At 44.8% G+C, this 12,831-nt stretch overlaps 1 protein-coding gene across 1 annotated transcript; it reads left to right on the top strand.

Moving 5' to 3' along the window:
* Positions 1–4,305: 4,305 nt before the first annotated feature.
* On the top strand, positions 4,306–8,254 carry LOC109772698 (protein FAR1-RELATED SEQUENCE 5-like). The gene is made up of 3 exons (XM_020331394.2): positions 4,306–4,333; positions 5,284–6,994; positions 7,525–8,254. The coding sequence occupies exons 1-3, from the start codon at positions 4,306–4,308 to the stop codon at positions 8,252–8,254; spliced, it is 2,469 nt and encodes an 822-aa protein (XP_020186983.2).
* The last annotated feature ends 4,577 nt before the right edge of the window (positions 8,255–12,831 follow it).

Genomic DNA, 12,831 nt, shown 5'->3' with positions numbered 1-12,831 from the left:
TAGGAAGTCTTAGAGAAGCTAGGCAATTTCAGAACACGCAGTTAGAGTGATAGTCTATTACCCGTCTAAATATGACTTCAAGTTGTAACCAACTGAGAATTACAAAGGTGATGCGGATCTATCTCCTAGGAGCAAACTAGGATCTGGATGGACTAACAAGGATGCTGCGGATCTCTCTCCTGAAGATGGGTCGTCGGTCCGATGATAATGGCGGCGTCTAAAACGTCTGCATGTGCTGTACGCTTTAGGTCTGCTGCACTGGATATGGGTTCCAATACGTTATGTGGATGGATCGGCGACGACACCGGTTTTACATATGGGGAGTGAGAGCACTCCACATTATCGAGTTTTGTAGGTGTGACTGGTGACTTTGGGTGGCTTGATGTATGTTTTTGTTAGACCGTTGTTGAATAATAAATAAAAATGGCCGTCGATTGATGTAGAGGCCACGGGTCTTAATCTCCTTTTCCAGAAAACAAATGCCAATGGATTCATACTATCCTTGCAAAAAGAAAATGGATTCATACTAGAAAACATTTTTCAATGGTATCAATTATACTACTTCGGCTCGGTTCAACACTTGTAGCCGTTGCTAGGTGGTCTATAGATCTAGATGTATTTTTTTTATTATTTCTGATGTTTGTTTTACTACCATGGATGATGAATAGATAACATGTTTTTCCAGCCCTTTATAAAAAAAGATGTTTTTCCGCCAAAAAAGTAAGGTAACTGAAACATAGTTGAACCAAACGTTGATCAAAATTGATAACCAATTGCATTTGTCTCTGAACTGCCATATATACATTGTAAATAAATAGTACAGACACACTTGCCAATTTGAATTTGTCTACTATAAGGTGCCCTCGCGATCTCTCTTAATTTGGACATAAATATTTGGGGGAATACATTCGGCGTGGGAGGGACGGCCGTCAAATTTGCCTCCCTGCTTATCAGCTTATCAATCAAGTGGTCAGCTTAAGAAGCTATCAACGAAAAATTGCAATCAATGCTTATCAGCTTATCAGTTTGTCTCTGGCGTCAGCACGGCAATGATGCTTTGAATTTAACGCTCAGCAAAGTCTTTAATTAATTGATGCTTATGCAGGTAAACATCATCGATCTTTAGAACCAATCGTCGATCATTTTCGCAGTTCGTCCGCTCCTTTCTTCGATACATCTATTCTCAACTGGACATAAACATTTATAAATTGAATGTGCATTTTTTTGTTTAATTTGATATAGAAAAACATGCAATGCTGAAATACATCTTAAAAAGAAGTGTGTACGCTTAAAAAACAAATGCATTTTACAAACAAAGATCCATCTGAAATGCCGGTCAGAACTTGCATAACAGAAAAAACAAGTGGTAAAAAAATCGCTAGTGCTAATTTTTGTTTAGTTCGCGTGAATAGTCTTGGGACCGACAATGTTCGTCGAAAAGATGCTCGACTATCTTCTTTTTTTGCGAAGAATGCTCGACTATCTTGGAAATACGTATTTCACCCGTGAGGAAATTAGATACTCCCTCGAAGGTTGTAAAGCCGAAGCTGCTCCTGATGCCTGTTGCTTCTCTCTCCGTCCTCTTGGCCTTGTGATGGCGATCTCAGTGAGGCGGCGTGGGTGGCGTCGCGACCACGGTGGTGCATGCTAGTGGGCGGCGAGTTCGCTCGTTGGCTCCGAGCCGATTGGGCAGTGGGGTTTAGAGTGCGGGTGACGCCTGCGGGTGCCACCATTTCTTCCTGGAGGGTGTCGATGGTATCAATCCCCCACCCTCCTCCGCGTGTCGGGGAAAACCCTAGGACACGTCCGCGCAGCAGCATCGTCGGCGTCGCATTCCTTCTTGGAGCTGTTGCTTGGTATGCGGCGGATCGGAGCCTTGGACTGTGGTGGGTCGAATCTGAAGGACGCAATAATGGTGAGTCATCCGCGCTTTGTCGAACAGCCGTTGTTGGCATTTGTTTCTTATTTTTTTTTCTCTTTTCTTTTGGACTTGTTGTGCTTCTCGCACCAGCAATTGCTATGTATTGGTGTTGGTTGCTTCAGAATACAAAGCGGGGGAAACCATTTTTCGGTAAGCTGCAACAAGTAATTTGGATCAAAGAGAGTAGCTTCTATTTACCTTAATCAACATTAGCATTATCACAAGATTAATGGCATGGCAAATCACATACGTACAAACTATAAACATTTAGCATGTACGCATATGGCTAGAAAGAGTTTGTGGAAAAGGAAGAGTAGTCCACTTTGGAATCAATATAGCGACGGCGTTCTCATGTACTCTGGATTTCCCATTCGTATGTACCTAATGTAACGTATGCTAAAGCATAGCTCTAGGTCCGGATCTCTAGTCCACGTTGTATCCTTCTAGAAGTGGACGAAGCCAAATATAGATACATGCATACATGCAGTAGCCACATATCACATACGTCACCGCCATTTGTCCCACATTCAGGTTTCAGCAACGGTGACTAAGGGTCTCCCCGTGGATGCGGCTAAAGGCGGTCTTCGATAATCGCCTATATCGAATGGTCAGGGAAGGAGGGACGTAGCTTCTATCACTGCAGAACCTCCACAAATCCACCATTGCACCGATAGTAATAACCCTTCATCCATGAAGGCAAATGTTGAATGGTTGAATTCACTCAACATCGAGAATAATATTAACATCCTATTGATGTTTAGCACCTAAACATAGAAGGGTTCCTCCATATCCCCGAGAATTAGGGGGTCTAATCAAACATGATGATGGTAAGCATGAAAGCGTAAATCATGATAAAAATAGATGAATGAATTCAAATATGAATCCACTAGGTTTTTGGTATTACAGATAGATGAGGGGGGGGGGGGGTGATGGTGATGTAGATGGTGGATGCCGTAGTCCCCTTGATCGAGACAATGATGTTGGGGAGCCCTTCTATTGATCCCCCTCTAGATCCCTTCTGGAGGTTAGGGTTCTTGAGTCTGGCAAAGTTTATGATCTCTTTGTGGCTCCTTTTTCTGTTCCCAAGTCATGGGGTTAATATATTCGATTGGGTGGTGGTGGCGGCGGCTGGTACGAGCGCTTACCCTCGTACCAGATGCGGTCTTCTCATCAAGAGCCCCTGGCGCAACTCTTTTTCTCCCATTTTGACCTGTGCTTTTTATGGTAGGTTCCTATAACGCAAATCAGCATGATTTTCACAACATAGTCTCAGGATTTCTTTCTTATGCTCCTATGGGTAGTTAAGATAAAGGACGCCCACGAAGATGGCGACTGGATCCACGCTATCAGGGCAAACACCCCACGAATTTGTGTGTCTTCGCATTTGCCCACCAACATACGCCAGATCTGCCATATACTATGCTAGAGTTGTGCCAAGCTGCTGGGTTGGCTTGGTGCGAGTAGTTGGTAAGGAAGCATGCGTAGGAATCACTAAAAATAGGGAGAGAAAGGAGGAATTTGGCATAGGGAGGGAGGAAAAAATAATTGCCACTTGTATCTAACGCCAGTTGCCATCTATCGTTGTCTTTAGTTGCCACCATGTTATCTTGTTGCTTGCCATCCTATTTTATTGTCTGTTGCCATCGCTTCAAAGTGATAGCTGGCATCCAGAATTCAGAAAAGATAATGAATGTGCATGTCCTACTTGCCATGAGGTGTTGGTTCCTACGCAAGAAATGTGATAAGATTGCCGTGTTATCTTCTACGTGCAAACAGCAAGAATGTTTTTTGCGGATTGTTGATGCGTTCTTGTTCATGCAGTGACTGAAAACATAGTGGCAGAAAAAAGCAGAAGAATGAATCACGAAGACGACACTGATCCTTGGCTTTCTCAAAGGCCGGAAACGCCACCTTAGGATGCAGCAGAGTACAATCAACTCATTTCTTCAAGGCCATTGCTGCAACTACTAGAGCACTACGCGGGCATCGGTACGATGCATGATAAACAAAAAAGAAACAGTTGCCATGTTCGTGACGATGAATATGTCATTCTACTTATGTCCTACAATCTAATTATAGTTGCCATGTTCGTGACGATGAATATGTCATTCTACTTATGTCCTACAATCTAATTTTTAGCAGGTTCTTATGACCAAACCACAATAGGGGGGCAGCATGGCAAGTTCAGTCACAGGGCGCTAACGCTGACAAATGTACGGGCAACCAACTTCAGTTAGCTAATGTGCCAAATCAAGGTAACGCATACGAAAAAGAAACTTACTGTTGTGGACATGAAATTAAACTTGCAAGGATGGCAAAAGACTCACGGGTTACGTCGGAAAAATGTAGGACCTTCATGCAGCACATGGCATCAGGCGGCAACCATGTACCTGCCATCAACATCGTACACAGGTGAGTGCATGAAGTGAAGTTGTGGACAGTGCGTTAGGAGAAAGGAACATATCTGACAGCTGCAGTTGCCATGCCTGGACAGCTGCAGTTGCCATGGCTGGACAACTGTAGTTGCCATGTATAATCAAATGAGATTGCAATGTCTAAACAACCATGGATGACAAGTGTGAACAAATCTGTGTGGCATGGTTGGACCACTACATGTGCCATGTTGAACAAACTACAGTTGCCATGCAATGACCAACTGCTACCATGATCGCAGGTTGTTACGGTGGAACCACATCGGCAAACGTCTCATGGCAAGCTTCACAGTTGCAGGACAACGCTATTGCAGATAGAGCACATCAAATTGGAATGACATACCACACAAGATCGGCACATGCGGCACAACAAGGTAAAAAAAAGTGAACCAGAAAGCAGTACTGCATTTGGTTTTGTGGGAATAGCATGTGAGGAAAAGTAGATTTGTAACGGTGGTGGTGGAAAAAACAAACAAAAAATGCTACCAAGTGGTCATGTGCAAAGAGTCATATATTGTCTTCAGGATTTGCCAATTGCTATAAGAGTGTGTGTGCAACATTCATGATTGATCACATTTGCCTATTGAGCTCAGGCCTAGAATACAAGTTTTGATGCTAGAATATACTGGTTGCCATGTATTGACAGAAGTAGTTGCCATGTATGTTGGACTGTAGCTGCCATGGCTATAGAATCCAAGTTTTGATGCTAAAAGAAGCCGGTTGCCATGTATTGGCAACAGTAGTTGCCATGTTTGTTGGATTGTAGCTGCCATTACTGGAGAATTACAGTTGCCATGTCTGGCCATATGCAGATTCATGGCTTGCTGTGTGAATGATGTCATGCAAAATCACATGCAGTTGCTGTACTCTGTTACGATAAACATGCCATTCAAGCAAAATCTTACGCTCGTACCTGATTTTTTATTGCAGGACCTTCAACTACAATTAACAGCGGTGCGGGGACATCTACTGCGGGGAGCTCTGAGCGCACGGAAGACGCGTTCCACCAGCCAGCCAACACTCATGCCACAAACAATGCCGAGTCAGTGTCGGAAATGGCAATCGTTACAGCAATGCCAACAAGCACACCTTTGCACACCAGCACAAGAAACACTCAAGCGGATCAAATAGCCACCGATACTGAAGTGAATGATGAAACTGATGATGAAGCACAAGGGGATGAAGATGGTGGGCAATCAGAAATCATAGTACCTCAGCCACCGTATGTTGGGCAGAGATTTGATTCGTTTAAAGATGCAAAGGAATTCTACCAGACATATGCAAAGTTCCATGGGTTTGCGGTCAACAGTGAATACCATAGGAAAATTAAAAAAACTAACGAGTACAGCAAAGGTGAGATGGGGTGCTACAAAGCACGAAGAAACAAGAAGGGCAAAGGTGATGCGCCAATCGTTCCGGAACGAAAGAGAGGTATCATTGTCAAGACGGAATGCCCTGTCCGGTGTAAGCTGAACGTAGATGGAGCATGGTGGGTGGTCACTGAATATTTTGACAAGCACAACCATGAGCTCATAAAGAAGTTTGACCTGGTAAAATTTCTGACCGCCCACAGAGGATTCACCCCCCTCGTGAAGAAATTCATAAAGCTGCTACATGATTGTAACATTGGTCCATCAAGAATGGTCCAGATACTCTCCCTCATCCACAGCAAAAATGGGACTCTGAGTAGCATGCCCTACATACCAGCAGATGTCACAAACCTAAAGGCAAAGTACCGTAGAGAAAGCAAGTTGGCTGACATAGAAGCCACGATAGCCTACTTCGACGAGAAAGCGAAAGAAGATCCAGATTTCTTCTACAGGATAAGATTGGATGATGAGGACCGTGTCAGGAACATGTATTGGGTGGATGGTGCGGCAAGAAGAGCCTACAAACATTTCCGAGACTGCATTTCATTCGACGCAACATATCTCACTAATATGTATAAGATGCCATGCGCTCCATTCATAGGAATAAATAACCACAATCAGTCATTGCAGTTCGGATGCGGGCTCGTTCGGAACGAAGACACGGATGGGTACACTTGGCTGTTCAAGACCTTCTTGGAGTGCATGGGTGGACTTGCTCCGATGAACATAATAACAGACCAGGATTTTAACATGCGTGCAGGCATAGAGGAGGTCTTTCCATTGGCAGTGCATAGGCACTGCAGGTGCCACATTATAAAGAAGGCTGAGGAGACACTAGGACCATTCTTTGCAGACCGTCCAGATCTGCACAAGGCATTCGAGCTGTGCGTGGACCACAGCTTGACGGTGGAGGAGTTTGAAAGGAGCTGGATGGCTATGATTGAAACATTTCAAGTCCAAGACCACGAGACGCTTGCTAGCCTGTGGGAAAAGCGAATGTATTGGGTGCCGACCTACTTCATGCAGTGCTTCTTCCTGTTTCTGCAGACTACACAGCGCAGCGAGGGGTTCAATGCTGTTTTGAAGCGGTACGTGAGCCCTGGCAACTCATTGCTACAGTTTGCCAAGCAATACACCACTTTGCAACAAAAAATACTGGGATCCGAGCTACAACAAGAAGCAAACACCGCGCTCAAGCAGCCAAAATTGCTAACGTATTTACCGATGGAGAGGCAGATGAGCAAGATATACACCAACAAGATTTTTAACAAGTAAGTTAGTTGTGTTACAATCTTATTTGCACGAGCATGAAGGTAGTAGGTGCCATGTAGAATGCAATGCAGTTGAAAAGCTTATTTGAAAATGATGTTTTTTTGAAAAGTAGCCATTGAGTACAGAGTAACCATGATATGTAGTTGCCATGTTTAATGAACTACAGTTTGCCATGTTTAATGAACTACAGTTGCCATGTTTACTCAACTGCAGTTGCCATGTTTACTCAACTGCAGTTGCCATGTTTACTCAACTGCAGTTGCCATGTTTAATGAACTGGAGTTGCCATGTTTAATGAAATGTACTTCCATTGGCCATGATGGTATGGAATGAAAATCCCAAACGAAGTTGTTATGTAGGTGCCATGTTTAATGAACTGCAGTTGCCATGTTTAATGAACTGCAGTTGCCATGTTCAATGAACTGTAGTTGCCATGTTTGAACGAACTGTACTTCCATTGGCCGCAACAACATAAGGTGCTTCAAAAAAGTTCACACAAGAGTTTAAGAAAACCACACAAAACTTGCAGATTCCAGGAAGAAATCAAGCGTGCCAGCATGTACACGGCTTTCCAGGTGGACGAACATACGATCAAGATGTGTTCTATCCAGGGCATGTCGGATTCAGAACCTGAAGACCCGGACAAGGGAAGGAACTACTTTGTGAAGGCATCGATAAGCGAAGGCGAATACTACTACCAATGCTCCAAATTCGAACGGGACAGGATTGTGTGCTGTCACATACTAAAAGTAATGGACATGAACGCGGTGACACGAATGCCCCGCCATTTCATAAGGCGGCGATGGACTTGGGACGCTGACGACGCATTGGCGCCGCAAACATCAAACGCATTTTTGGCTGTGCATGACGAGAGGCCAGAGTCAACCATGGAAGCCGTGAGGCACGTTGTGTTGACAAAGAACTATGCTGAACTAATTGATGAAGCGTGCAAGAGTGATGAGACAGTGAGGGTCGCAGAAAAACACAGGAAGGCCCTCAAAAGAGAGCTTGATGAGATCAAGAAGAGGAAAGCTGAGGAAGCCTTACACAGGTTCTCCCGCACATCAAGTGTGCCTTTTTCCACGGAGCCATCATCTGAAAACTCGGAGGTAGGATCTGGAACAGCAAGCACACACACCCAGGTTAGGAAGCCACCCCGTTCCATCACAAAAGGGCGTCCAAAAGAGATAAGATACAAATCGGGATTGGAGATTCAAGCAAAACACAAGAAACCAAAGAAAGGGACGGGCAATACGTAAGCAACATTGGAGCACTGTGACTTGGTCCTTGGTGACATTTTTTTGTAATCTAGATGTTCTAAATTTTGTAAAAATTGGAGAATGACTCTTGAGGGGCATCAGAATTTGAAGGAAAATGCCATGAATGAATAACTACAGTTGCCACGTGTATGGGACTGAATTTGCCATGTTGCTTGAACTGAATCTGCCGTGCAATTTCTACTGAATCCGCCATGCCATTTCTACTGAATCTGCCATGCCATTTCTACTGAATTTGCCATGTTATTTGTACTGAATCTGCCATGTTAGTTGTACTGAATATGCCATGTTAGTTCTACTGACTCTGCATCGCGTAGATTTCCATGTTCAGTCAGCGCATTTTATTCACACATATTGTATTTGTTGGAAATATGCCCTAGAGGCAATAATAAATTGGTTATTATTATATTTCCTTGTTCATGATAATCGTTTATTGTCCATGCTAGAATTGTATTGATAGGAAACTCAGATACATGTGTGGATACATAGACAACACCATGTCCCTAGTAAGCCTCTAGTTGACTAGCTCGTTGATCAATAGATGGTTACGGTTTCCTGACCATGGACATTGGATGTCGTTGATAACGGGATCACATCATTAGGAGAATGATGTGATGGACAAGACCCAATCCTAAGCATAGCATAAAAGATCGTGTAGTTCGTTTGCTAGAGCTTTTCCAATGTCAAGTATCATTTCCTTAGACCATGAGATCGTGCAACTCCCCGATACCGTAGGAGTGCTTTGGGTGTACCAAACCTCACAACGTAACTGGGTGACTATAAAGGTACACTACGGGTATCTCCGAAAGTGTCTGTTGGGTTGGCATGGATCGAGACTGGGATTTGTCACTCCGTATGACGGAGAGGTATCTCTGGGCCCACTCGGTACTGCATCATCATAATGAGCTCAATGTGACTAAGGAGTTAGCCACGGGATCATGCATTACGGTACGAGTAAAGTGACTTGCCGGTAACGAGATTGAACAAGGTATTGGGATACCGACGATCGAATCTCGGGCATGTAACGTACCGATTGACAAAGGGAATTGTATACGGGATTGATTGAATCCTCGACATCGTGGTTCATCCGATGAGATCATCATGGAACATGTGGGAGCCAACATGGGTATCCAGATCCCGCTGTTGGTTATTGACCGGAGAGGTGTCTCGGTCATGTCTGCATGTCTCCCGAACCCGTAGGGTCTACACACTTAAGGTTCGATGACGCTAGGGTTGTAGAGATATTAGTATGCGGAAACCCGAAAGTTGTTTGGAGTCTCGGATGAGATCCCGGACGTCACGAGGAGTTCCGGAATGGTCCGAAGGTGAAGAATTATATATAGGAAGTCAAGTTTCGGCCACCGGGAAAGTTTCGGGGGTCACCGGTAGTGTACCGGGACCACCGGAAGGGTCCCGGGGGTCCACCGGGTGGGGCCACCTATCCCGGAGGGCCCCATGGGCTGAAGTGGGAAGGGAACCAGCCCTTAGTGGGCTGGGGCGCCCCCCATGGGCCTCCCCCTGCGCCTAGGGTTGGAAACCCTAGGGTGGGGGGGCGCCCTACTTGCCTTGGGGGGTAAGTTTCCCCTGGCCGCCGCCCCCCCCTTGCAGATGGGATCCAGGCCGGCGCCCCCCTCTCAGGGGGCCTATATATAGTGGGGGGGAGGGAGGGTAACAGTATGACAGCCCCTGGCGCCTCCCTCTCCCCCTGCAACACCTCTCCCTCTCGCAGAAGCCTGGCGAAGCCCTGCCGAGACCCCGCTACTTCCACCACCACGCCGTCGTGCTGCTGGATCTCCATCAACCTCTCCTTCCCCCTTGCTGGATCAAGAAGGAGGAGACGTCGCTGATCCGTATGTGTGTTGAACGCGGAGGTGCCGTCCGTTCGGCACTCGGTCATCGGTGATTTGGATCACGGCGAGTACGACTCCATCAACCCCGTTCATTGGAACGCTTCCGCTCGCGATCTACAAGGGTATGTAGATGCACTCCTTTCCCCTCGTTGCTAGTATACTCCATAGATGGATCTTGGTGATGCGTAGAAATTTTTTAAATTCTGCTACGATCCCCAACAGTATTGTCGTGCAAACTATGGGAAACAAGTTGAAACGGTCACGTGCAGCAACCGCACAGGTTACGACTGCGTGATCAAACTACCATGCTAGCCGGTACAGTTAGCAATGAAAAAAAGAACCAAACAAACAAAAGAAAAAGGACGATAACTTTCACTAACCGTGTCTGATGAACTACATTTGCCATGTTTTCAAACATCGTAGACGCATTCGAAACACCAAATTGGTACTACCAACGATGAAACGCGTAATAATACTAAAAACCATAAACGTATCTGCTGTCACACCTAATTAGGTTCACATCCACACATATATTACAGAAAAATATTCAAATGTCGCTCACACACCACCACTACATACTAGGCTACGCGGAGATGCAGTCATAACATAGTACACAGACATAGTTTTGAAAAGAACAAAAGTAATACCTTACATTCCTCGGCAACAAAATGTAAGGTAGGCGTTCGGTATGGAGCAACACGTGATCACTTGTACTTCTTGGTGGCTTTCTTGATAGCTTCCTCTATGAACTCACGTGCATTGGACCGCGTGTTGAAATCTTCATTCATCAACCAGTTCCATGTGTAAATTTTGTGCAGCTCGACGACCATTGCAGCTGTGACGACAGGAATCCGTCGACCTTCCCACTTTGCAAGGTATTCCAACGTGTGAAAGCCGCAGTCATGCCTAAACAAGAAAAGAATCAGGTTAACTCACAAGAACAGAGAGAAAAATCATAAAATTCAATTCAGAGGTGACAAAAGAGGGTAAGCATTGGTTTAGAGGACACATGAAGAAAAGATGGGAAAATACCGGTTTCCTTGCTTCGTAGTCGCCACGTACTCAATTGGAAAATGTCTGATCTGGACCTTTGAGTTTTCATAGTGACGGTTCCATGTCTCTTTGAGGTTGTTGATGAAGTATTCAGCATGCGTAGTAAGGTCTGCATCAGCTTCTGAACGCATTGAATCAAGCACCTCAAAACGTTGGTTCTTCAGGTCAAGGCAGATCGCGTAGTGGTGACCACACTTGTCATGTGGGTCATGTGGTGCAAGCTCCTGGAACATGGGGAACAAGACCTGCAAGTAAAATGAAGGAAAAGAAGAAGCAGAGTTCACATGAAGAACATAAATGATGTAATTGGGAAAATGACGTGTAAAGATATCACCGGTTGCACTAACAGGCACATGAGTGACATAAAAGCAGCAAGGGTCCAAAAAAAGTGAACCCACGTAGAATGTTTAGTTATAGTGGGTAATTAAAAGAAGTTGCCATCCATGTATGAATAAAGTTGCCATGTATTTTAGTTTGAAGTTGCCACATAGGTTGTAGTAAGAAGCAAATCAAAAGTCATTTTACATGGCAGCTGTTGCCACATGAAACAACTGTCACAAAACAGGGTGTATCCCACATCTGAAGCATAGCTACTGGCAAAAACTTACCATGGGAGGAAAAATGTGCAAAAAAGGAAGGAGTACTCACACATTTATTCATTGTGAGCTTGAAATCACCATGCGCAGCAAAATGCTTCCTAAGGATTTTGTGGTGGAAGTCACCATCCCATATTTTGCACGTCACACTGTACTGCATGATTGTTTTGTCGGGAGACATATCCATATGCCTGTTGATGATGTCAATCCCACATGCAACTACATTCTTCGACATTTTACCGAGTGGCCTCACAGACTCGGCAAGATCACCCAGGTCAACGTACGTCGCATCACATTGTATGATATTGGTTCTGTCCAAACATGAGCTGTATGAAAATGATATAACATGAAAGAATCATGTCTACTAAGTAAAAAAGAAATAAAACGTAAATGGGGCATATCTAGAAAATAGCAAATGGAGCAGTAGTAAAAAGAGCAAAGCAAAATGAGAGGTTATGTGGTGTGGTCATTACGCTTTCAGCTCCTTCATGTGCTTGCTGTTGGACCTCGCATTTCCAAAGCACTTGACAATATCGTACAGCTGGCTCTGATCCTTTGTGGCCTTGACTTCTGGCTCGTAATCATTCGCGGATGGTGCGTGAACTACCCTATGCTGCATCACAGAACCAGGGGTGGCACTTCTAATGGTATCCTCAAATACCGTCTCAGCAGGCACGTTAGAACTTGATTGCCCCTGGCCTCGTGAGGACCTCCTCTGCAATGCTATCTCCTCAATCCTGCGGTAAGCTTCATCAAGTGACGGCGTAATCTCCTCAGGGGTGGCTGCAAGGATCAAAAAAGTGGGTTAGGATACCTGGAAAACAAAACAAGTTTAGTGTGAAAAGAAAGGGTGCATAATATGAAATGTAGGTACAAAACATAGGGAGTTGCCATCTGGAGGCAACTCCAGTTGCCATGGGTAGTGCATTGTAGTTGCCATGTGACAACAACTACAATTGCCATGTTGTGTCAACTCCAGTTGCCATGTACTTGCCGAATGGAAAAATGCAACATGGCAACAAAAATGTAGGTGACAATGTGCAGCAAATCCAGTTGCCAT

Source organism: Aegilops tauschii, chromosome 3 (genome assembly GCF_002575655.3).
Source record: "Aegilops tauschii subsp. strangulata cultivar AL8/78 chromosome 3, Aet v6.0, whole genome shotgun sequence".
NCBI classification, from domain to species: Eukaryota; Viridiplantae; Streptophyta; class Magnoliopsida; order Poales; family Poaceae; genus Aegilops; species Aegilops tauschii.
Note: the sequence above shows the minus strand (reverse complement) of the source record. Positions and strands in the feature narration are given on the sequence as shown.

Coding starts and splice junctions, on each gene's coding strand:
- LOC109772698 (XM_020331394.2), top strand. CDS start 4,306: ATGTACCTGCCATCAACATCGTACACAG. Junction 4,334..5,283: donor GCCATCAACATCGTACACAG/GTGAGTGCATGA, acceptor TTTTTATTGCAG/GACCTTCAACTACAATTAAC. Junction 6,995..7,524: donor ACCAACAAGATTTTTAACAA/GTAAGTTAGTTG, acceptor CAAAACTTGCAG/ATTCCAGGAAGAAATCAAGC.